We start from the raw sequence: 26,899 nt of genomic DNA on the forward strand, positions 1-26,899 counted from the left end.
CAAAAGAAAAGAGGAAAGAAACAAAATTGATTACATGAGTAGAAAACACAAAACAATGGTTCATTTGAACTTCAATATATCAATAACTATTAATATATTACATGTAAATTCAATAAGTACTCCCATTAAAAGAAATGTCACAGTATATTTTGTGAATCCAGTTATATGCTTAGAATAGACAAATCTTTAAAAACAAAAAAGTTTCAAGTAAAAGATCAGAAAAGATATATTCTATATATTAATATACAGTAATATTTATACAGTATATTAATCAATAATTAATATAATGTTTAATATAATTAGTAATTAATTACTATAATAATATTAATTAATACAGTATATTAATAAAATAACATCAGGATAAATTATAATCAAAAAGGATTCCTAGAGGCAGAGGGGGTCCTGGGTTCTTTATTCCATAATAATGCTGTATTTTCTCAAAAATATTTTTAAGTGAATTTAAATATTCAATGAAGGCTTTATAATTTACATTTTGCTCTTCAAAAAAAACAAATCAAAAGCATTAGAGAAGCTACTTGCCAAGCTTCAGGGGAGGGGAGAAATTAGAAAAAAATGAACACGTGCAACTGCACATAAAACTGCAGGTGGCTAGAAAGGAAACCAACGAAAGGGGGAAAGAATCTAAAAATAGGTGTAGAACAGTGGTTTTGACTGCCTTCATATGGATTTTCAAATTATTTCAGAGCTAAAACTGAGAGATGAAATGTGTACAATTTGCTTTTAACCAACAGGGCTATTTTAAAAATAAGTTATGTCATAATTAAATATACTTATTTATGCTTAAAAGTTCTCAAGTACCACTTGCAACTCAAAAGCCAAAGAATTTCACAACCAGAAATTATTCTAATGACAAATTATAGCAAAATAAATTATTCTTGATTAGCTGAAAAAAATTCCTATGACATGGTGGCGCATGCCTGTAGCCCAGGAGTTTGAGGTTGCTGTGAGCTAGACGCCATGGCACTCTAGCCTGGGCCAACAGAGTGAGACTCTGTCTCAAAAAAAAAATTGTTTCCCCAAAAATGTTTTAAGTCATCTTTATTACTTGGTCATAAAAATGAGCATATGATATTTTGTTTTTAGTACACTGATTCAGGGGTATTTAGTGATCAATGTTCCATTAACCTAAGGAGAAATACAACCCAATAATTTGTCTAAAAAAAACGATGCACTGATTTTTTTTTCATCAACTGAAATTAAATGGGGATGGCTCCATTCAAAACTGTGAAGAACTTTAATGGCCCTAAATTCTGCATCATACTCTTCCAAAGACATGCTTGAGTCTTCCTTCCACTCTAACATTGTTCCCTTTTATTTGCAGAATAAATGTATACATGCTAGATGCCGAGAATATAACGATGGCCATAACAGATCCCTTACAGAAGGCAGATATTGAATAACTGGACAAATAACTATGTAAGTCAAGTAATAAATACTATGAAGGGAAAGCATAGGATGCTACAAAAATAGTTAACAGAGACTCTTAATAATATGTGTACAGGCAGGAGGCAATTCAGAAAAAAAACACTCAGGGAAAAATCACCCTTAAATAAAAGTTGGGTTAAGAACTAAAATATGCATGGGAGTTACCTAGGTGAACCATGTCTGTTACAATATATGCCAAGACACTGACATGGGAGAAAGCATTTATCATCCCTGGAAGGCAAAAGTCCAAGAAGGGTTAGGATGAGGCTGAATATAAAGCCAGGTGCCAGACTTCTAAATCAAAAATGACAAGAGGAAGGAAGAGATTACAAACTTGGAAGAGAAAATCACAGAGAAGGTTACCTTGAGGGGAGTAGTGACCTGTCTGGGGACACAGCCAGCCCAAAATAATCTCACAGAAAAGAAACCAGGGAAATAAATATTCTGAGCTTACCTTCCTCACTGCTTTTGATTGGCCTGTGGACCAATCCACTGGCTGGATGCAGAAGCCCAACTCACAGAAGCTTGTTGACATAACCCACACAAGTAAGCCTCTGAGGGCAAAGACCAGGGGAGGCAGTAGAAAGTAGATCAGGAAGATCAAACAGAAGTTATCTGTCATGTAGAGGTATGTACAGAAGTACTAGGAAAGATCAAACTTAGCCTTCTGGGACCAAGGAAAAGGTTTCCATGAGGCAGAGACAATCAAGCTGAAGCATTAAGAATAAGCAGGACTTAGAAGAAATAGAGGAGACAGACATTCCAAACAAAGGGACAAGCCACTACAAAGGTAGACTGCTGGAACAGTAAATAAATCAGGATGTTTGAAACACAGAGAATAAGGCAAAAAAAGGGAAAGGAATGAAGCTACAGAGGCCAGGGGAAATAAAATCAATCTCGCATCAATACTCTGCTTACTTTTACCTTTAGTCTGAAGGCAAAGTTTAAGAATTGACATAGGCCGGGCGTGGTGGCTCACGCCTGTAATCCTAGCACTCTGGGAGGCCGAGGCGGGTGGATCGCTCGAGGTCAGGAGTTCAAGACCAGCCTGAGCAAGAGTGAGACCCCGTCTCTACTAAAAATAGAAAGAAATTATATGGACAACTAAAATATATATATACAAAAAATTAGCCGGGCATGGTGGCGCATGCCTGTAGTCCCAGCTACTTGGGAGGCTGAGGCAGTAGGATCACTTAAGCCCAGGAGTTTGAGGTTGCTGTGAGCTAGGATGATGCCATGGCACTCACTCTAGCCCGGGCAACAGAGTGAGACTCTGTCTCAAAAAAAAAAAAAAAAAAAAAAAAGAATTGACATGACCTCCTCTGATAGGAGCAGGTGTGGGTTTTTAATAAGCGTAAAAGGCACAGATTTTTTTTTTTTTAAATAAATGAAGTCAATTCAATCTACTATGTCTTGGTTGAACAGCTCCTGCCTGACCGTTTCACAAGAACTGCAGAGTAGGAAGTAAGAGAACAATGCAAACACTGGTGATACTAGATTACAAATTCTAATCTACATCATCCTTTTTTTTGATTTCCCATACTTTGACTTTTCAGGGAACAGATAGGCAAAAGTACTTTTAGTGATCACATTAGTAATCTATTTAAGATTCTGAACCAAATAATTGATAATTCAAATTTTGCACTAGGGTGCATGCATTTTGCTTTGAAATGGAAAACCTTCTAAAAACAAAATTGACACCTATGCCCTATTTGTAAAGGACTATAGATTTTCTAAAATGCCATATTGATAATTCAAAGGCTTGAGGATTCCTAACAATGAAAGACTTAAAAGTGGGGGGAGGGGCTTGAGGGTCTACTCTTTGCTAGGCCCTATGGAAGACACTAGGGATATAGTGACACACAAAATAGATAACGCTCCTGTCATCATTAAACTTACCTTTAAAGAAAGAACAGCCAATAAATAGCATAAAAATAAACGTAATTACAAATTTCTTATGTACTAGAAATAAAAAGATGAGGTTAAAAAATATGCTATTAAATCTAGAACAAAGATATCATTGATGACTCTGCAAACGCAATGTTCAGGGAGTAAAAGGGAACAAAGTCTAATCAATGGGTTGAGGCATACGTATGTCTGGAGGAAGAGGATGTCATGAGATAGTAAGTAGATTTAAGAACTTGGGGTGTGAACTATCAAGAGAGAAAAAGTAGTATCACAAACAGCAGGGTTAGGAAAGCTTAGTTTAAGATAGGAAAATATAAATATACTAAAATGTTGATTGGAAATAGGAACACAAGAGAGGTTGAATGTAAGAGAAAAAACGGATGACAGATATGACTAATAACACCAACACTGTATATCCAGGTGCTATTCCTTATTTAACCTCTAAGGTCAGCACTGTTGTCTTAATTTTGCATACAAGAAAACTAAACCCAGTGGGTAAGGTGATTTGGACAAACCACATAGTGACAGTCTTTATGCTCCAAAGCACTGCTTACTACATTGCCTTACTCATTCAACAAATACTTACCTAACTACTTAAGTGTCAGTTACTATGTACTGAGGATACAGAAGTGAATAAACATGGTCCTTATCTTTAGTGAGTGAGATAGGAGAGACAGACTTGTATACAAAATCAATGACAGAAGTAAGAATCAGAGGTGATTACAGCACAAAGAAAGAGCCAGTAACTCTATCCTGAGCTGATGAGTAAGGCTTCAGATGGTACTTGTGTTAAGCAGAACGGAAAGAGGACAAACTGAATTCCACGTAAGACAGATTATGGAAAACAAAGAGGCACAAATTTACACATGCTATATTTGGAAAAATTCAAGAAGTTAAGCATGACAGAAGTAGGATGAGAATTGACCAGATCAAAGAACCTTTTATGCCATGCTAAGGAATCTGAACTTTAAACTATAGGAAGTAAAAAACTATTTCCAGACTTTGAAACAAAATTAGGTGATTGTGAAGACTCAGACTTAGAGGGTTTGCTCTATAGCCTGATGAACAGCTTACAGACAACCAAAAGAACATGAGATTTGGAAGACTCTCAAACTAGCTGATTATAATCAGGCTATAAGAAGAATGGTTCCAAAGTCCCTTTTTGAAAAAAGGTAGTGTTTACTCTGAGTGAGATGAGTGCAGTCCCTTGTTATAGTAATACCATTAAGTAAGACACCAAAGAATGGTTTGGTCCAAACTTCATAATCAACAGGGAGGGGACTGAAGGTTTGCTTCCTCAACCCCACAGATTATTTGAGGCAGACTGTGGGCTTGAGTGATTCATTTCTCCAAAAAGCATACTGAACAGAAGCAGGAGAGCCTGCTGTTTATCTTGAAAGGAAAGAACAGAGCCTCCAATTTCCAAAAGATACTGTCTTTCCTTTGATTCAGGGTTTAATCACATCAGTTGCCTTCTGATGGTTCAGGAAGACTGACATTTGCTTACTAAGCATGTTGGTCTGACTGAAGAGCTGTATAATTCCAGCACCAAGCAGATCTGAGAAGCAGAGAAACAGCAAAGGGATACCATCTACACCCCTGATACAACACAAGCTATCATTCAGCCTCATCAGTGAAACCATACCCAGGGGAAATAAATTATAATTCAGAATTATTTTTCCAAACTAACCTCCAGGTATATTCCTCATTCCAAACATTACACCCCACATCCTAGTCACCTTGTAAAGCTATCCATGTCTTTGACAAACGTTATTACTTCAGACTGAAATGCATTTGTACTTCATGTCAACAGGATAAATGTATAGGCTTCCTTAAAGACCCAACTGAAATGTCAGTCACTTCTATGTATGCTGTAAGACCAGCTCAATCAATCTTCATTCCACCCTCCCCACCCCACCCCAAGCGTACATTCTGGGGCTGCAGAAGCTAAAAAGTTAAAATCAACACTGTCCAACTGTTCTCACCACCATGCTTCTGGATACAATTTCTGGTCTATCAATGAAATACCTTCATAGGATTTCCCTTTACATTTTCTATTATCAAACAAGAAATAAGATAATTTCCCAAAGTGGTGCTCCAGTATACATTCTCAAATTCTTTGGATGTTGAAAGCTGTACTGGAGGCAACAGCTAGACTCTGTTTCAATGCCCAGTCACCAGCTTTGTGTGTGTCAAGAGGAAGTTCAGGCAGCAACAGTGGGAGAAGCTTTCTAAACCTTGGCCTGAAATCCCTGCCTCAGTTCTTTAACGATTCCAGTGGCACCATTAGTGGTTACAGCTTCCCCAGTGGATCAGTTCCTGAGGTCTGGGGCTTACTTGTGGGGACCTAATTTATATTTAAGATAGCTAGCATGGTTTCTGTTTCCTGGACCTTGGCTCATATATTATTACAACTAAACAAGTTAACACCTTACAGGGGAAGATGTACACCAAGGAGGAGAGAAAGTGAGTAAGATCTGTGTAAGAAACTAACAAACTGTTATGTGTAGCTTAGACTTTAGATACATGAGAAAAACACTGAAGAATGAGACTAGAATCAGTATCTTGAAATTCCCTTTGACCATAAAAAGTTCTAAGTCCCTGAATCCAGGAATGGACAAAGAAATAGTTATTTGTCCAACATGTATATTCTGTCAAGCTTGATCTCCATTGATTACCTTTTTTCTTGAGTTTTGGTCACATTTTCCTGTTTTTTCAAAGGTCTGGTAATTTTAGATTACATCCTGTACATGGTAAATGATACCTTATAGAAATTCTAGATCCTGTTATAGTCCTTTGAAAAGTGTGTCTTGTGAACTTAGCTTGACTTAAACTCCAAACTTTCTCCCCTAAGATAGGCAGCAGCTGAAATCTTTGTTTAGTCCTTGGCTGGGATGCAGGTAGTATGTTCCAAACATGGCTCAGCTTGTGATGTAGTAAATTTGTAATGCAAAATTTGGGGCTCTTTCCCTTCAGGTCTCTTTTTCCCCCTCACTTTCTAACTGTTGTGGTCACCATGAACCTTGAACTCTGCTCTGTGGGTCATCTACCTCTATGAAGTTTTCCATCAGAGTTTTAGCAGTCTTGCATAGTGCCAACTGGCTATCAATGCAGCAAACCCACCAGGGCCGTTTCATTTTTACAAGTGTAGACTAACATCCCCTTCTCCCCAGTTTCTGACTGCTATTAGTTGCTTTTCAGGTAGTCTTTGCCTCTTATATTTTGTTCAGAGTTAGGGTTATCTATGGGTAAACTATTCTGTCATTACCATAGGAAGATCATTTGGTTGGTTTACTGTGGAACAGAAAGTATTAATAAATTCATAGCTTTGCCCCTATTCTCTTTATCCTAAAAATAAATAATTTTCTGTTCCTCTAAGGTTGATGGTTCAAGTCTCTTTCATTCTTTGTTCATTATGAGGTGGATGGTGGGTTGCTGTGTATGCATGTGTTAGCAGGTAACTGGGATAGAGAACAGTTTGGGTTACTATAACTGTGGATTTCACAAATCAATAAATTATTTTAAAAGGACTTAAGAGAGAAGGAGGAGGGAAGGGAAGAGGGAAGGGGAAGGGAAGGGAAAAGAGGGGAGGGGAGGGGAGGAGGGGAGGGGAGGGGAGGAGGGGGGGAGGGGAGGGGAAGGAGAGAGGAGAGGGAGGGGGGAAGGAAAAGAGAGGGGGAGGGAGAGAGGGAGATGGAGAGAGTACTGGGAGGGGGGAAGAGAGAGAAGGAAGCAGAAAGTATTGCTGCCAATTTTATTGGCCAATAATATTTTAAAAACAAACAAAAATACTACCAGGGGTTCCTGGAGGGGAGGGGTTTCTGGGTTCCTGGAATGGAAGTGCTAACTGAATCAATGTTCTGGGTTCTCAGATGTTTTGTTCTTAAGATTGTTTTACATCTTAAATTCTTGAGGATCCAAAGAGCTATGGATTATGTAGGTAGATCTTCTAGTATTTGTCATATCAGAAATTAAAACAGAAATTTGAAAATATTTGTTAACTCATTGAACAGTAAAATAAACCCACTATAAGTTAACACAAATAACATTTTGATGAAAAAAAACTTATCCAAAACAAATAAGTTTGTGAGAAGAGTGACAATGTTTTACATTTCAGCAAATCTCTTTAATGTTTAATAGAAGGTAATGGATTCTCATGTCTCCTTCTGCATTCAATCTGTTGTGATTTGTTGTTTTGATTGAAGTATATGAGGAAAGTCTGGCTTCATACAATACATAGTTAGAAAAACCAGGATCCTGGGGATGTCAGTTGGAGAACCATTGCTTTATGTGGTTATATTACTGTTTAGTCCCTATGAATATGTGTTCCCAATATTATATATTTGCCATCATGCTTCCATTTTTAAACCTCTCCCAAATTGATAATATATCCCCACCTACTGTTTCTTTTGACTCTTTGTCATACAAGTCTTCGTTCATCCTTACTGACTTTAAGGATATTTTTGGTGCCCTTATCCATAATATCAAGGGATTTATGCTAATCCCTAATGGCTGTTGATATTTGAGGGTTTGTTATATAAGGTTTAGCTAGCCCACTATAAAAATAGACAGGGGATGGAACGATTCATCTAATTACTAAATTTTAGAGACCCCAATTTATAAATAGGAGTCATCGTGGTACAGAAGAGAAAACCAATGGATCATCTATGAGCCAAGATGCTCAGCTTTTGATTTCTAATGATGTCCTAGCTATCTACAACTTCAGGCAAATCATTTATTTCTCTGGGTTGATCAGTGTCATGAACTATAAAATCACAGGCTAAACAAAATAACCTCATGTCCCTTACAGTTCAAAATTCCATAATTTCAGGAAAATCCAAAATTAACAATGGAAGAGGAAATCATAATGGGCATTGTTAAGCACTCTACAAAGCAAAGATTTTAATCGTGAAAAAGTTAAGTCAGTGATTTGGAAGATTATTAACAGTTGGAGACTTTTTCCTAATATAACTTTCTATATTTTCCAGAAAAAGTGATTGGCACCTTTAGATGACTACTGTGTCACAAGAAATATCATGTAAGAACCTACCTTTTTAAAAAAAAAAACCCTATAAAATAAGAAGTAAATATTGGTTACAGAAATGACTTGTTGGTAAGTACTTTACCTAAGAAAGCTATTAGTATTTGCTAACTATTAATCCAAGACAGAAAAAAAAAACGGTAAGGTTGTTAAAGTAGAAAACTTCATAAATATAAAACATGCCAACATATAAACAAAAAGTTAAAAAACTCCACACTGAAAGGAAAGGAATTCTTCCTGGCAATAATTAAAGATTTATTTTATCCAAGTACTGACAGATTTGGAAATGATTTTTTTCTAGTTTAAAAATGTTTTGAAACTGAAAACTCAGAACAAGCTCTGAATTCTAAATTATGAGATTATGTCCTAATTGGCACATAATCTACGCTATATTAAGAGATTACAGAGCAGAATTGTAACTAAAAACATACCACCCAGTGGGCAAGACAAGACAGAAATACATCCCTCATAAAGCTCTGAGAGTTTCAAAAGAAATTTCTTTTACTACCTTAAGTTTACTCAAGTAATGTCTGAAGAACAATTTGAAATAGCAAGGAAATGTTCTTTTTACTTCCCTAATTAAGAATATGTGCCCCTCCCAAAAGTTTATTTCTAAGTCAATTTAGCAAAATATATTTTTAAAGTTAGGTTTAGGAATTCTAAATAATTCAGTATAATTTGCTGATGAAAAGCTTCATTCTGTTTGTCACCTTAAACTTGTTTTTCACGATAAGAGCTTTATTTTTAAATCTATTAAAATAACTCTGTATCTGTATGAATTGAAATATCTTCCATAGAACAAGAACTGAATTCGGTGAGCTTTAATAGACTCAGCAGAGCACAGGGAATCTTCATAAACAAAGAGGAAAAAATAATTTTGAAATATATTAAGGCAGTTTTGCTTTGCACAGTTTTGATATGCACGAATTTCAGTTACCACATTTTAGTTAAATAACACCAGTCCCCCCCAACATGATTTAACTTTCAGTTACCACAAGAACTATTAATAATTATGTAAAGTACAAACTCTGCTGCTAGCCCTTCAGTCCACAAATCACCACACAAATAAGAGATGAATATCGTAACTGGTGACCAATCATGTCAATGTTTCAAAGTTTATTGGTGAATGCTCACTGTACATATCTTATTCAGCTCATCCACAGACTGCAAAGTGTACAGTTGTCCTGCCTCCTTGTCCCCCAATGATAAATCATTGTGACATTTTACAAAAATGGATTAAAAAAGAACTGGCCAATAAAGACAAAAGTTCAGTAAAGATGTGAAAAGTGATAACACTAGATGTGAAAATCAAATCGAATATAAATGGGTTTACTGAAGAAATAACTGAATGTAGGAATGCTGACATTGCCACCATTCATGAAATAAAAGAGGAAGACTATATTACGGATAAAGTGATGTCCACAAGAGCCTCACATTAAGGAAGCTCTGGGAGATATTTCACAACATTGAAAACAGAAAAGGATAAAATGTTGAGAGCTGATTCACACTTAGAAAGGAGTATGGCAATTCACCAAGGCATAGAAAAGATATTTGCTTTTTAACAACTTATACAATAAGAAGGCAGCAAGCAAACTATTTTAACAAAAAAATGTTAAACCCTTTAATTCTCAATGCTTCTAACGTTTTATATTATGGTGTCTAAATATTAGCTTTAGTATTTTTCCATTTCTCCATTTATAACAAAAAGTAAATTTTTAATGTTTTTGACAAAAAATATTAAAGATCACAGAATAATTATAATTTTACCAATTAATCAGAAAGATTGCTTTGTGTATTTTCAGCTTGCACGGTTATTTTTTACATCTCCAACCACCACACAAAGTTAACAACTGCCCATACATTAAATTTACAGTGATCCTCTGGTTATAATCCATGTATAAGAACCAACTAAAACTAGGTTTTATTATACTTTTCCTAAAGTAACTTTTGCAGAAGAGATTTATTTTAATTCAGTAAACATTTATTGTAAAAGAATCATTTGCCAGGCATTATACAAGTCCTCAAGATTCAGGATAGATCATTTTTATACTAGATTCTGTTCTATAAGGAAAATTATTTTAGCAAAGCTCCAGTCTACATCAGTTTTGTTCTAAAATCTAAAATGGCAATAGGAAACCACAAAACATGAAAACAGTATGGTGATCACTCAAAGAATTAAACATAGAATTACCATATGATCCAGCAATTCCACTTCTGGGTATACACCCAAAGAATTAAAAGTTGGGTTTCCAAGAGATATTTGTATACCCCAGGTTCATAACAGCATTTTTCACAACAGCCAAAAAAGGTGAAAGCAACCCAAGTGTCCATCAACACATGAATGGATAAACAAAATGTGGTATGTACATGCAATGGAATATTATTCATGCTTTAAAAGGAAGGAAATTCTGTCACATGCTACATGGATGAACCTTAAGGACATTATGCTAAGTGAAATAAGCCAGTCACAAAAGGACAAATACTGCATGATCCCCCTTATGTGAAGTACCTAAAATAGTCAAATTCATACAGACGGAAAGTAGAATTGTGGTTACCCAGGGTGGGTGGGGAGCAGTGGTGGATAGAGAGTCAATGCTTAACAGATACAGAGTTCTAATCTGGCAAGATGAAAAAGTTCTGGAGATGGCTGGTGATGATGGTTGCACAACAGCGTGAATGTACTTAATGCCACTGAACTGTACACTTAAAATTAGTTAAAATGATAAATTTTATGTGATGTCTATTTTACCACAAATAATAACAAAGGAACAAAAGCCAAAAGTCTCTTTCAGACATACAAAAGCTAAAAGAACTCATCACCAGCAGACTAGCACAACACTTCATGTTAAAGGGTACCAGAAGAATAAAGACCACCAGACTCTAGGCTATAAAACAATTCCCAATAAATGTGAAAGGATAAATGGATATTTTCTGATCAGAAATGGTAACTATGGATAAATATAAAGGAATTATTTTCCTCATATTAAATCTCATTAAAAGCTCGTTCTTTTAAAAACAAAAATAAAAACAAAGCATTGTGGGGTTTAAAACATACACAGAAAGAAAACATATGACACCAACAGCACAAAATCAAGAGAGAAGTGGAATAAACTGTTGTAAGGTCTCGATGCACTCATGAAGTAATATCATAGTCTACCTTTAAGTGATAAGTTGTTTACCAGAAGCCCTAAGGAAAACACAAAGGAACAGAAGAAAGAAAGAGAGAAAGAAAGAAAGAAAAACAGAACAGAGTTTTAGCTAATCAGCCAAAAAAAGATAAGAAGGAATCACAAAAAAACCACTCAATCCAGGAGGCAGAAAAAGAGAATAAAGGGAAAGTTAGAATGGCTATATTCCTATTAGACAAAGTAGATTTCTGAAGAAAGAATATTACGCAAGATAGAAAGAGTCTTTTTACAAAGATGAAGGGGTCAACTCATCAAGAGGACTTAACAAGCCTAAGCATTTATGCACCTAATACTATCACTTCAAAATACAAAGATGAAAAAATGATAAAAATGCAAAGAAAAACAGACTACTACAAAATTGTATTTGGAGATTTCCATATACCTTCCTCAATAATTGATAAAACAAGTAGACAGAATCAGTAAAGACACAGATGAATTTAACAATATTATCAACCAACTTGATCTAATGAGATTTACAGACATTCCACCCAACCACAGCAAAATACACATTTTCTTCTCAAATGCACATAAAACATTTGCCAAGATAAAAAATATTCTGGGCTATACCACAATTCTTTATAAATTTGAAAGGATTCAAATCATATAAAGTATTATTGACAATTGCCAAGACACGGAATCAACCTAGATGTCCATCAACAGATAATTAAAGAAAATATGGGGGGGCGGTGTACACATGCACACACACACACACACACACACACACACATATTTTTTAATGGACTGTTAATTGAGCCTTAAAAAGGAGAGAAATCCCATTCTGCAACATAACACAATAGATGACCTGGAGGACATATGAGAAGTGAAATAAGCCAGGCATAAAAAGAAAAACACTGAATGATCTCACTTTTTTAAATGTGGAAACTAAAAAAGTTAAGCTTATAGAAGCAGAAAATAGAATGGTGGTTGTCAGGAACTAGGGGTGGGGTGTAGGGGAATATGGGGGCTGTTGATCAAAGGGTACAAAGTGTCAATTATGCAGAATGAATAAGTTCTGGAGGTCTAATGTACTATAGCATGGTGACTACGGTTAATAATATAGTGCTGTACACTTAAAAGTTGCTGAAAGAGTAGATCTTAAATGTTCTCGACACACAAAAAAGGTAGCTATGTGAGGTGACAGATATGTTAGCTTGATAGTGGTAATCATTTCCAACGTATATGTATATCAAAACATCACATTGTACATCTTAAATATATATATGATTTTTGTCAATTATACCTCAACATATCTGGAAAAAATAAAGCTATTATTCCATGTAAAAAATCATAGAAAGTATATTTTTCTGACTACTATGAAATTAGGAATTAGTAGCAGAAATATCCTTGCAAAACTCCAAAATATTTGGAAACTAAATAACACATTTCCAAATAAACCCTGGGTTAGAAAGAAATCAAAAAGCAGAATTAGAGATTATTTTGAGCTGAATGAAAATGAAAGCACAACATATCTAAATTTATGAGATACAGCTAACACACTATTTAGAGGGAAATTTATAGACCTAAACACTTATGTTAGAAAAGATGAAGGGTCTCAAGTCAATGACCTTGGCTTTCACCATAATAAAGTATAAAATAAGAGCAAATTAATCCCCAAGTAAGCAAAAGAAAAAGAAATAATGATCAAAATGGAAATCAATGCAACAGAAAAATACAGAAAATAAATAAAACCAAGAGCTGCTTTTAGAAAATCAATAAAATTGATAAACTAGCCATAATAATAAAAGAAGATACCAATAATCAATATCAAGAATGAGTAATGTGAAATCACCACAAATTCTACAAATATTTTAGAAATTTGGGGTTATGAATACGTTTATGCGAATAAACCTGACAACTTAGGTGAAATAGCTAAATTCCTGAGAAAACAAAAAGCTCGCTCAAGGCTGAGAACAGTGGCTCATGTCTGTAATTCCAGCACTTTGGGAGGCCAAGGCAGGAGGATTGTTTGAGCCCAGGAGTTCAAGACTAACCTGGGCAGTATAGTACGACCTTATCTCTCCCAAAACTAAAAAAAAAATTTTTTCAATTAGCCGAGCATGATAGCACGTGCCTGTGTGCCTGTACATACTAGCTACTCAGGAGGCTAAGGCAAGAGAAGGATTGCTTGGGCCTAGGAGTTAAAGGTTACGATGAGCTATGATCATGTCACTGTACTCCAGCCTGGGTGACAGAGCAAAACTCCATCTAGACCTGTATCTACTAAAGAAATTAAACATATGTAGTTAAATGCCTTTCCATCAATAAAAATGGAAAACTGTCCAATATATTCTATAAAACCACCATTACACTGGCACCAAAACCAGACAAAGACATTACCAGAAAAGAAAACTACAGACAACGCTCAAGAGCACAGAAGCAAAAATTCTTAAAGTTCTAGCAAAGTAAGTCTAACAATCTAGGAAACTGATAATAAAACACGGTTAAGTGGGGTTTATGCCAGGAAAGCAAGGTCAGTTTAACACTCAGAAAAAAAAAAAAAAAAAAAAGTAATTCATCATATTAACAGACTAAAAACAAACTATGATCATTTCAACAGATGCAGAAAAAACATTTGACAAAATCCATCATCCATTCCCAATAAGAACTCTCAGAAAACTAAAACTAGATGATATAACCACTTCGGAAAACAATTTGGCAATTTCTTATAAAGTTAAATACACACCTACCATGTTACTTATCCATTCCACTCAGAGGTATGTACCCAAATGAATTAGAAGCATATGACCATAAATGTTTGTATAAGTTTTATTTTATTTTATTTTTTTTAAGAATTTACTTTATTTTTTTAGAGGTGGGATCTCACTGTGTTGCCCAGGCTGGTCTTGAACTTCCTGGGCTCTAGAGATCCCCTCACCTCAGGCTCCCAAGTAGCCAGTACTGTACCCAGTCATAGAAGTTTTATTTGTAATAGCCAAAACTTGAAAACAATCTAGATTTCCATCAACATGTGAATGGATAAACAAAATGTGTAACAATGGAAACTACTCAGCAATAAAAAGGAGTAAACTATTTTTACATGCAACAACATGGATGAATCTCAAAATAATTATGCTGAGTGAAAGAAGCCACACCAAAAAAATATATACTGCCTTACTCCATTTGTGTAAAATTCTAGAAAATGTAAACTAATCTATAGGGACAGAAAGCCTGAGGGCAGGGGATAGGAGGGAGGGATTATAAAGGAATATGAAGATTTTGAATGACAGCTTCACTGAAGATAAATAAATTTTTAAAAGGAATTATGAAGAAATTTGGGGGGATGTTCATTATCTTGAATGGGTTGATGGTCTTATAGGTATACAAGTGTGTCAAAATTTATAAAAAACTGTATGCTTTAATTGTGTGCAATTAACTTTACCTCAAAAAAGCTCTTAGAAGAGCAGGGGAGTGGTGACAGTTGCAAAACAATAAGAATGTACTTAATGCCACTGAAATGTACACTTAAAAATGGTTAAGATGGTCAATTTTATGTTATGTTTATTTTATCACAATAAAAAAGACTAAAAGAAAAACAGTAGGTCTACTGAACTCCAAACTGAAGCTAAAAGTGATCATGACTACAGCCAGTCAGTAAGGAGTAAGAAATCCATATACCCAGTCTATTAATACTTCTTTGACATATGCTGCCATTTGATTAAATTGAATTTAAAGCTGTTTACAAGCTGTTACCTGTGAGATATGATTGATGGAAGACTCCATTCTCCGAAGTTGAGAGGCTTGGATGTCCAGCAATTGGAGTACATTGTTAGCCAATGCATTTATTTGATAAGCAACACTAGCTAGAGATTGGGTTGTGTAGGCTTTGGTCTCTTCTAAAGCTTTTCTCTTGTCTGTAGCCTGAAATAAAAACAAACACATAGTTATTTAGGTTAATGTTCATTAAAAATATATTCTACAGAAAGGCAAAGTTATAATTATATTTTTTAATAGAAAAGCTCGATTCAATGAAAAAGTTTATTGCACCCATCTGACAACAGTCCTGGGACACTGGATTAAGCCATGGCAGAAATCCCTACCTGCCAGCTGGAAAGCACACCCTCCTGAGTAGCCCATCCACCGAGATCCACTAAAGGAGCCATCAGGCAACTGTAATCACCGTATCAGAGACGCACTGTACCAGCTGGTTCTCCTCGCCCAAACCCTCTCCACTGCCGATTCACTGCATTACATCTTTAGGACCTTACTGTTAGCTCGAAGCTCCCAACCCATCAACAACTAAATCCATTCCACCTTATACTCCTGTTGCCACTAATCACCATCAGAAATCCAACAGATCATTACCTATTATGATCAAGCTTATCATCCCCACAAAAACTACCGTGAATCTTATTTCCCAGTCAGTCCCCACCCATCGCTCCTTCCCAAACTCCTGTACATAACTCAGTCAGGTGGTAAGAACTCCACAAAGAGCAAAGTTAAAAGAGAAATGATAAACTGATGTGGGTAAGAGGGGGAATCAGCAACTTGTATCACAAAGAGTAAATATCACTAATATATTATCTAAAAATGAAGAAAAAGGCCAAGAATACATGGAAAAATGGAATAGAGATCTAACAGACAGTTCACAAAAAAGTTATGCAACCACTCTTAACCACATGAAGAGATGTTCAACCTCACTGATCAGAAAAAGATGCAAATGCAAACCAATATGAGATAACTATTTCTCACCCACCCAGCTACCAAATATACAAAACAAAGTTGCAGGAAGACTCTCTGAAACACTGCTAGTGACAGCCAGCAAAATTACATATAGATTTACTTTCTGATCCAGTAAGCTCACTTTTAAGAATATATCTCAAAAAGAAAAACTCACCAGCAAAAATACAAAAAGATATGTACAAAATTATTCATTGCAGCACTATCTATAATAGCAGAAGACTACAAACAACCAATACGACCATCAATAGGAGAATGGTTGAATAAATTGTGGTATCTCCACAAAATGGAGTACTATATTGTCATAATAGGGAATATTCAAGAAATATTTCTATTAGCACCATTCCATGATCTCCAGAATATTGCTAAGGTAAAAAAACAATGTGGGAAAAATGTGTATAATATGCTATTTGACTAACAAAGGGAGTAATATGGAAATACATGCCTATACTTTTTTAAAAAGGAAGGAAATCAGGAAATTTTTTAAAAAATAATTACATACAATGGGAGAGGGCAAATAGGTTCGAGGAAGCATGGATAGAAAATGGAATTCTTGGCCGGGTGCAGTGGCTCACACCTGTAATCCTAGCACTCTGGGAGGCCAAGGCGGGAGGATCGCTCAAGGTCAGGAGTTCAAGACCAGCCCGAAAAGAGCAAGATCCCATCTCTACTAAAAATAGAAAGAAATTATCTGGACAGCTAAAATATATATATATGAAAAAAATTAGCCGGGCATGGTGGCACATGCCTGTAGTCCCAGCTACTTGGGAGGCTGAGGCAGGAGGATCGCTTAAGCCCAAGAGTTTGAGGTTGCTATGTTACTATGTGCTAGGCTGACGCCACAGCACTCTAGCCCGGGCAACAAAGTGAGACTCTGTTTCAAAAAAAAAAAAGAAAGAAAGAAAGAAAAAAGAAAATGGAATTCTTTAAACATATCTTGTTTCATAGATTTGCCTTTGGAACTATGTATAAGCATACCTCAGAAATATTACAGTTTTGACTTGAGACTACCATCATAAAGTAACACTGCAATAAAGCAAATCACGTGAGTTTTTTGGTTCCCCAATGCATAGAAAAGTTTTTTATACTATACTGTATTCTACTGAGCGTGTAATAGCATTACATTTTTGAAAACTATGTACATGTCTTAATTTTAATACTATATTGTTAAAAAATGCTAACAATCATCTGAGTCTTCAGTGAGTTGTAATCTTTTTGCTGTTAGTGGTCTTGCCTTCATGTTGATGGCTGCTGAAGGTGGAAGTGGCTGAATAAGACAACCAAGTTGGCTGGGCATGGTGGCTCACACCTGTAATCCTAGCACTCTGGGAGGCTGAGGCAGGAGGATTGCTTGAGGTCAAGAGTTCAAGACCAGCCTGAGCAAGAGTGAGACCCCATCTCTACAAAAATAGAAAACTTAGCTAGGCATGGTAGCGCATGCCTGTAGTCCCAGCTACCTGGGAAACTGAGGCAGGAGGATCACTGGAGCCCAGGAGTTTTGAGGTTGCAGTGAGCTATGATGACGTCACTGCACTCTAGCCAAGGCGACAGAGTAAGACTGTCTCAAAACAAAAAAAAAACAATGAAGTTTGCCGCATCAACTGACTCTTACTTTCACAAAAGTTCTTCTGTAGAATGCAACCAGTTTTTTGTTCACCCATAAGAAGTAACACCTCATCCGTTCAAGTTTTCTCATGAGATTACAGCAATCCAGCCATATCTTCAGGTTCCACTTCTAATTCTATTAATAGTTGTCTTGCTATTTCTATCACATCTGCAGTTACTTTCTCTAATGAAGTCTTAAGTAGCCCTCAAAGTCATCCATGAGGGTTGGAATCAAGTTCTTCCAAAATCCAGTTAATGTTAATATTTTTACCTCCTCCCACAAATTGTGAATGTTCTTAATGGCATCTGGAAGGGTGAATCCTTTCCAGGTTTTCAATTTATTTTTTCCAGCTCCATCAGAGGAATCATTATCTATAGCAGCTCTAGCCTTATGACTGTGTTTCTTAAATAATAAGACCAGAAAGCTGAAATTAATTCATGATCCATGGGATATGTTGTATTAGCAGGCATGAAAACAACATTAATCTCCTTGTACAATCTCTACCAGAGCTCTTGGGTGACTAGGTGCATTGTCAATGAATAGTAATCTTCTGAAAGGAATCTTTTTTTCTGAGCAACAGGTCTCAACAGTGGGCTTACAATATTCAGTTAGTCATGCTGTAAATAGAGGTGATGTCATTTGGGCTTTGTTTTTCTATTTTTATAGCACAAGCATCATTGACTTGGCATAATTCTTAAGTGCCATTGGATTTTTAGAATGGTAAATGAGCACTGGCTTCAACCTCAAGTCACCAGCTACATTAGCCCCTAAGGAGAGAGTCAGCCTGTCCTTTGAAGCCAGGCATTGACTTCTCCTCTGGAGCTATGAAAGTACTAGATGGCATCTTCTCCCAATATACAGGAGATGTTTCCATTGAAAATCTGTTGTTTAGTGTTGCCCCCTTCATCAATTGCCTCAGCTAGATAACTTGCTGCAGCTGCCACATCAACACTTACTGATTTACCTTGCAATTTTAGGTTATGGAGACAGTTTCTTTCCTTAGGCCTCATGAACTAACTTTTGCTAGCTTCCAACTTTTCTTCTGCAGCTTCCTCACCTCTCTCAGAATGCGCAGAATTGAGGAGAGTTAGACCCTTGTTCTGGATCAGGCTTCAGTTCAAGGGAATGTTGCGGCTGATTTGATCTTCTACCCACACCACTCAAACTTTCTCCACATCAACAAATAAGGCTCTTTCGCTTTCTTATCATTTGTGTGTTCAGTGGAGTAGCACTTATAATTTCCTTCAAGAATTTTTTCTTTGAGCCGTGCATGGTAGATCACATCTGTAATCCTAGCATGCTGGGAGGTGGACGCAGGAGGATCGCTTGAGCTCAGGAGTTTGAGACTAGCCTGAGCAACAGTGAGACCAAGTCTCTACTAAAAATACCAAAAAAAAAAAAAAAATAGCCAGCAGCATGCGCACACCTGTTGTCCCAGCTACTCAGGAGGCTGAGACAAGAGGATCACATGAGCCCAGGAGTTTGAGGTTGCAGTTACACTCCACAATAACACTCCACAGTTATTTCCAGGTTTTCTTCTCAGGATTTTCTTCCAAGTGGCCAATATCAATTCTGCAAATTTTGATGCTAGTAATTTCTTCATTTTATCAGAAGCTGTTAAAAAAAGAAAACCTTTTTTATACCCCAAACGAGGTTTCTATTCTTTCCTTAATGGTCCTTAAATAGTTTGTTGACCAAAGGCCCAGGGTAAAATAATCCAGTTAGGCCACCAAGAAAAACAACCAAATTTGCACAAGCACAAACAATGACAACTATACCATGACTGCTGCCTGGCTGACAGCTTTTTAAGGACATGATTAATTGTAAAATGCATTCCGATTTCAGTTAATAGAATTGATGAAATATGTAAGAAACACTTCTTGGTTTAAGGGTCTTTTTAAAAAAGAAGTATGTTAATGCAAATTAAAAGGATTAAAAATCTCACGTTTTAATACACCTGGTACAGGAAGAGTTTTATACACCATAAAGTACACAAAAATAAACATCTACCTTGCTAAAGGCCAATGTACATGTTGATTGGTTCGAGAACTGAGAAACTTTCCAGAAAGAATCCATAATCACTTTGTGGAAAAGGACGAGAGGATTAGGGAAAAAAGAGCACACAGGCCAAATGCTGGTTCACCACTGACAAATAAACCTATTTAGCACAGAGTCGGAGGGATTAGGGCATACATACACCCAATGCCTAGCTACCACTGAAAGGATCTAATTTTCTCCATCAGAATTCCCATTCCAATAAAAGTAAAAACTAAATAAAAAGAAATCCTACTAGGTAATGGTAAGTATCCAGCAAAAAGAATAAATTTTTTGCATAACAATTCAGGTTGAGACCTTTCACAGAAGCTTCAACACAGCTCTCCCTACCACCTCCCACTTCAGCACCTGCCAACAGGCCCAGGAGCCCTTTTTTATCCCAGCAGCGTCTGGGGCGAAGCCTCTGCTGCCTGCTGTGTTCCACAGTTCTGGTGGACAGAAATGCAAGTTGTGGCACACTCCCTTCTTTAATTGGAGAGCTAACACAAAATGACCAATTGCTAGTACACATACTTATTGTATAAAATTCCACGTTCAATCATAACGTAGAATGTTTTAGAACATTTACAAGTCAATTTATACCCCCAGGGCATTTCCAATAACTAGATAATTAGACTCAAATTTTAAGTTTTACTATAATTATAACCTAAGTCAATGACACTTTCCCAATTTCTTAATTCTTTTAACATCCTGTACCATACTATAGGACTTATATTTTAAAAATAGGCTAATGCAAAACTTGAAAAAACCCAGTTCTAGAAAGAGCAACTACATTTAAACACATAATTAGTTACATGATTAAGTACTATTAGAGAATATCTCATATTTATTCCAAGACATTTGCTTCCTTCCATTAACTCCTTCTATGTTAACAAATTATCTCCTTAATAATTTAATTTCTTCTTAAAAGGAATTATATAGCAAAAGCCATGATAATCAAGAATGTAGCCCAGAGCACGGAGCACGCCTGTAGTCTCAGCTACTCAGGAGGCTGAGGTGGGAGGATTGCTTGAGCTCAGGAGTTTGAGTTCAGCCTGGGCAACAGAGCAAAACCCTGTCTCTAGAAATAAAAAGAGTGTAGCTTGAGTTAACACTCTCACATACTACTGAAAAGTACAAACAGACAATATGCATCACAATGCTTTTAAATGTATATATTCTCCACTTCTAGGAATTTACCAAAAAGAAATAAAAAGCCAAGTGCAAAAAATCTGTATGCTCAAGGATGTTCATGCCATCTTTGTTTACAACAGCAAAACAACTAGAAAGAATCTACATGGCCAATTTTTTAAAATTCCTATATTGGAATACCATGTAGTCAATAAAATGATATAGATATTTATCAAGAAGGAAGGTATATTAAGTCAGGATTCAAACTGAGAAGCTAGAACCACTACAAGTTACGGTATAAAGAATGCATTACAGGCCGGGCGCGGTGGCTCACGCCTGTAATCCTAGCACTCTGGGAGGCCGAGGCGGGTGGATCGCTCGAGGTCAGGAGTTCGAGACCAGCCTGAGCAAGAGTGAGACCCCGTCTCTACTAAAAATAGAAAAGACGTTATATGGACAACTAAAAATCTATATAGAAAAAATTAGCCGGGCATGGTGGCGCATGCCTGTAGTCCCAGCTACTCGGGAGGCTGAGACAGGAGGATCGCTTGAGCTCAGGAGTCTGAGGTTGCTGTGAGCTAGGCTGATGCCACGGCACTCACTCTAGCCTGGGCAACAGAGTGAGACTCTGTCTCAAAAAAAAAAAAAAAAAAAAAGAATGCATTACAGAATTTTTTAACCTTACAATTATAGGAATAGTAATGAAGGTCAGAGAGGGACTTCAAACTGAAAGGTCTGAGAAACAATCATCAACCAGCCAATCTGAGAACCTAAACATCTGGCTGCAGAAACGGGACTACAAAGGAAAGGCTCATGGGAGATCTGGGAAGCTGTGCCTCTGTAGGTCCGCCAGCAGACCTGGAAGTATGCCAGGTGAATGAGCCTGATACCACTGTTGGCCAAATTCTCAGCCATCAGGAAAAAGAGCTGGACACAGAGCAAAGGAGAGCAAGGTCAAGCAGCAACCCACCAGCACCTCTCTGTCTCTCCCCTACATCTAACTACAAAAACGTTCAGGGGGTAGAGGGTGTTGCTTACACAAATTCCTCTTTGGCCAATTTTAACCCGTAACCGTACAGGGAAGAAGATTATGAGACATATAGTTCCAGCATACATAAACTGGCATAGTACAAACTACCACAGCATATTCTGTCAATACGGTATATATATTCACCTCTTTTTTTTTTTTTTTTTGAGACAGAGTCTTGCTTTGTTGCCCGGGCTAGAGTGAGTGCCGTGGCGTCAGCCTAGCTCACAGCAACCTCAAACTCCTGGGCTTAAACGATACTACTGCCTCAGCCTCCCGAGTAGCTGGGACTACAGGCATGCGCCACCATGCCCAGCTAATTTTTTCTATATATATATATTTTAGTTGGCCAGATAATTTCTTTCTATTTTTAGTAGAGATGGGGTCTTGCTCTTGCTCAAGCTGGTCTCGAACTCCTGACCTCGAGCGATCCACCCACCTCGGCCTCCCAGAGTGCTAGGATTACAGGCGTGAGCCATCGTGCCTGGCCGATATTCACCTCTTTTAATCATATCCAACTCCTGAATAAAGACAACAGCAAAATTGTGCTTCAGTCTAACATGATAGAACTATCCTTCATATGACCAAAAACATCCTAACTCCCCAAAAGAGAACAGAAAGTCTACTTTCTCTCTCTCTGGGTTATGTTCATTCCTTTTCTAGTTAGCTGAGTCACATCTCCCCTCTGATATCCTGTAACTTAAATACTAAAATACAAGTAACCACTACTAACGCATCCTAAATTAACCGACCTCATTTGGTCAAATGTTCTTTCCTAGTAGGGTAACCCAAATCTTCTCTGTCATTAGGAACTCTGCTTGTATTGGGTTGTCTTAGTTTTCCATTAACTTTTATCACAGAACATGAGGGTGATAAGAGATACTCCAGAAGAGCTCCTGTATTCCAGACATACCCCTCATTATCCCACTGTGTAGTAGCAACCCAATTTCCACCTGAGATCAGGATCAATCACCCTAACCAGCACAGTAATCCCCTGCTTTGCCCGTTAGTTCACTGGCATGAGGAAGCCAAAGTGGCCAAGTGCCCAACTTCCAGTTTAATAGAACCAATGCTGTGTTTCCTAGTAAAAGAATTCCCCTTTATGGAACTAAGAATAAGAACTCTAACCTAGGATAGCCCAGAGTTGTTTTGAAAAGCAGCAGAAATTTTGCTCATGGATTATTAGGGGTAACAGTGAGAGAAAATCACTCCATTTCCACCCCTGGATTGCCGGACTTGAGAATGCTGGCTACGAGAGAAAGGCCACCACATACTGGTTGCTGATTCGGAGAATAGACTACATTCTAGAGAACACAACTCCAGCACTGCAAAGAGCTGCCACCTAGCTAGTTCAGTAAGTCAGTCTTCGAAAGGACATTCCACTGTCAAGTCAATTCAGCTGCTTCAGGGTAACAGGGATTATGGGAAGATCAGGAATTCCATGAACATGAATGAGCTCAATGTCACATTTCATTTACTATACCATGAATTCCCCAGTCAGAATCAAAGTGGTATGAAATACCATGACATAAATAAGGCATTTTCTAAGTCACAAATAGTTTTGGCAGAAGCAATGGAGACAGGGAAGGCAAATCCATACCCAGAGTAGGCAGTTACTCCACTGAGAAGAAAGTACTCTCCTTTTCATTACAGCAAGTTCAATGCAAGCAGCCTGCCACCAGATGTCTGGCTGGTCCCTTCAGAGGAATGGCACTATCTCCGTGGGTCAGTGTTGTCTCTCTGCTATTGACGAGCTAGTCATTCAGCAGCTGCAGCAGCCAGGTCAGTCTTGGTAAGCAGAAATCCATGTTGCTAAACACATACAACCTCCATGCCTGTCACCACCACATCTTTTTCATAAACCCATGGAGCAAAGATGGGGTGGCTGGGGGAAAAGGCTGAAATCTACAGGTGACATTTTGTCCACCTGATTATTAAGATCCTCCTCTGCTAAGGAGACATTCACAAATAACACAAATATTACTCTGTGTCCATTCAGAAGTATAGTCACATATCTATTCCCCATACTTCTATCATATTCCTTCAAAGTCCGTAATGAATCAGCCAAACTATTAGTTACTGCCATGAATCAGAGTACATCCACATCTCTAACCATCTCTCCTTCTAAACAAAAGGAGCAACTAGGTGAACTGCTCAAAACTTTACCCACTGGGAGAATTTCCCTTCATCATTACTCATCAGGTTCACCCCTGAGTGTGCTATGATGTTACTCCAGTTGTCTACTTTCAGGTACCAACAAGTGATGCAGGACCATCAATAAATTAGGCCTAAGTTTTTCCTTGCTTGGTCAACTGGAACTCCTCATGAGGACACAGGTGTGGGTGGAGTGCAAAGATGCAAAGTAGCAGGAGTATGAACCACAAGAGGTAACAAATATTCAAACAAGTTACAGAAGTATTCAATACCTGATTTTAAAAAAAAAGTATGCATATACACAAACAAAAAGGTCTAAAAGGAAATATATCAATATATTAGTGGTTATCTCTGGGTGGTAAGATGTGGGTGATTTTTATTCATAATATTCTTTTTTTTTTTTTTTTTTTTTTGAGATAAGGTGTTGCTCTGTCGCCCCAGGCCAGAGTGCAGTGATGTCATCTTAGCTCACAGCAACCTCAAACTCTTGGGCTCAAGGTATCCTCCTGCCTCAGCCTCCCAAGTAGCTGGGACTATAGGTGCACACCACCACCTCTGCTAATTTTTCTACTTTTCAGTGGAGACTGGGTCTCACTCTTGCTCAGGCTGTTCTTGAACTTCTGGCCTCAAGCAATCCTCCCGCCTCAGCCCCCCAGAGTGCTAAGATTATAGGCGTGAGCCTCCATGCCTGGCCAGTTTTTAATATTCTTTATATTTTTCTGTATCCAACTTTTTCAATGACCATCACATCAATAATCAGAAAAAAAATTATTTTTACGAGGAATTTTTAATGACATGGAAAATTATCTTGGTATCTTAATGGGAAAAAAACAAAATGTATGTGTGACCTAATTTTTTTGGTATAATACCTATATAAACTAATACACCAGATAATGGGGAGATATATCAGCACGCTAATAGTTGGATTATGAGTGATTTGTGTTTTCATCCTCTTCCTTTTGTGACATTTCCAAATGTTCCACAATAACCATGTATCATTTTTACTGCAACCATCCTGCAGACATTAGGAGGCTATGAATAAGGCTAATACTACCTCTCACTACCACTCCACCAAAAATGAGGGGGAAGATGTAAAGAACTTGAATCCTAGATAACTGAGCTGAAGAATTAACCCATCTAGGGACAATCCTACCTTGGAATTTGTCATATGAAATAATAAATGTTCCTTACTGCTTAAGCTAATTGAGTTTTATTATCTACAGCCAAATGCATCCTAAATGATTTAACTCTTACATGGGGAGAGGGAGAGAATTAGGTTTCTCAAAAAGGGTCTTGGCTGAACTTAAAAGTAACAATTTATAGTACTCGTATTCACATAGACAAATTCCCAAATTACTGAGGCTATTTTCTAGTCCACTAATTTACAGCTGATTGTGTTACCATTAAAATGTTATCTGAGAAATCACTCCAGTTTGCCCTTCCCACAAGGCAATTACATTTTAATCTGTTATTAGTCCGCTCAGGCTGCCATTAACAAAATACCAGATACTGGGTGGCTTAAACAAAAATTTATTTTCTCACAGTTCTAGAGGCTGCAAAGCCCACAATCAAGGTCCCAACAGGGTTCTGTTTCCAGTAAGGGATCGCTTCCTGGTTTGTAGACAGCCACCTTCTTGCTGTGTCCTCACATGGCAGAAAGAGACCAATCTCTAGTGTCTCTTCCTCTATTATAAGGACATCAGTTCTGGCAGATCAGTGCTCCACCCTTATAACCTCATTTAATCTTAATCACCTCCTTAAGGGCCCCATCTCCAACACCTGGGAGGTTAGCGTTTCAACATATGAATGGAGAAGGGTTCAGTCCACAGTTCAGTGGACACAGTTCAGTCCACAGTACAATCTTTCTCTTTAAATATTAGGAAACGCTGCCTTCTTACAAATACCCAAAAAACTACTCAATAGTAATATTTTCACAGTTACATGTAATTAGTATTTAATTTTCAAAGCATTTTCACACAGTAAACTAAGCAGATATCCTGGTTTCACTGATGCAGACGCTAAATAAAGCCAAGATACTATCATAATTTGTCCAAGAATTCCATAACTAGTAAATCAAGGAGCTAGGGCTAGGGCCCAGGTCTGAATCCTAGTCCAGTGGTCTTTACACGCTCTTATTGTTGTCATACACACTTGAGGTATGGGAACTTTGTTTCTCCTAATGTTCTAAAATTCAGAAACAGCTTTGGGGTGGTGAAGGGCTAGGAGTAGAAGATAGCGTTCCAAACAGAATGAAATGAACAACAAGAACATGAGTTTGGAGGTGATTGAGCCGACAATAGCAGGCCCAGTGAGGGAATACACCACAAAGCTGGAGAAATCCGACAGGCCCTTCAGAGCATGCTAGGGAATTTGGACTTTATCCTGAGGCTAATGGGGAAACACTGAAGGATTTTCAGGAAGATACGACTAGTTTTCGTTTTAGAACAATCACGTCAGTAACTTGCCCAACGCAGCACTGCTGGGAAGGAACAGAGCCATTATGTCTCCCAAGGCCATGGTTGTCCACTATGCCACGCTGCCTCCATTTACAATTCTAAGAATGAACAAAATATAAGAGTTCTAACGTGGCAGAGTGAAATTACTGAAGTACTGCCTCTAAGATGAACCACTCCAAGTCATCATTAATTAATTTATACACCATATGAATTTTAATTCAGTGGAAGAGT

General features: G+C 37.3%; 1 protein-coding gene across 38 annotated transcripts in view; it reads right to left on the minus strand.

Annotated features, from left to right (window-relative positions):
• ABI1 (abl interactor 1) overlaps nt 1-26,899 on the minus strand; it is a 98,368-nt gene that overhangs the window by 48,794 nt on the left and 22,675 nt on the right. For 30 of the 38 annotated variants that reach the window (XM_069458764.1, XM_069458763.1, XM_069458786.1 and 27 more), the window contains exon 2: nt 15,274-15,441. The exons of 5 other annotated variants lie outside the window; for them this stretch is intronic. In XM_069458764.1, the coding sequence (XP_069314865.1) occupies nt 15,274-15,441 (168 nt within the window). Of the gene's footprint in view, nt 1-15,263; nt 15,442-26,899 lie in introns of all 38 variants that reach the window. 3 more of the 38 variants (XM_069458802.1, XM_069458801.1, XM_069458799.1) reach the window with 1 other exon arrangement.

The sequence above is a fragment of the Eulemur rufifrons genome, chromosome 25, assembly GCF_041146395.1.
Source record: "Eulemur rufifrons isolate Redbay chromosome 25, OSU_ERuf_1, whole genome shotgun sequence".
NCBI classification, from domain to species: domain Eukaryota; kingdom Metazoa; phylum Chordata; class Mammalia; order Primates; family Lemuridae; genus Eulemur; species Eulemur rufifrons.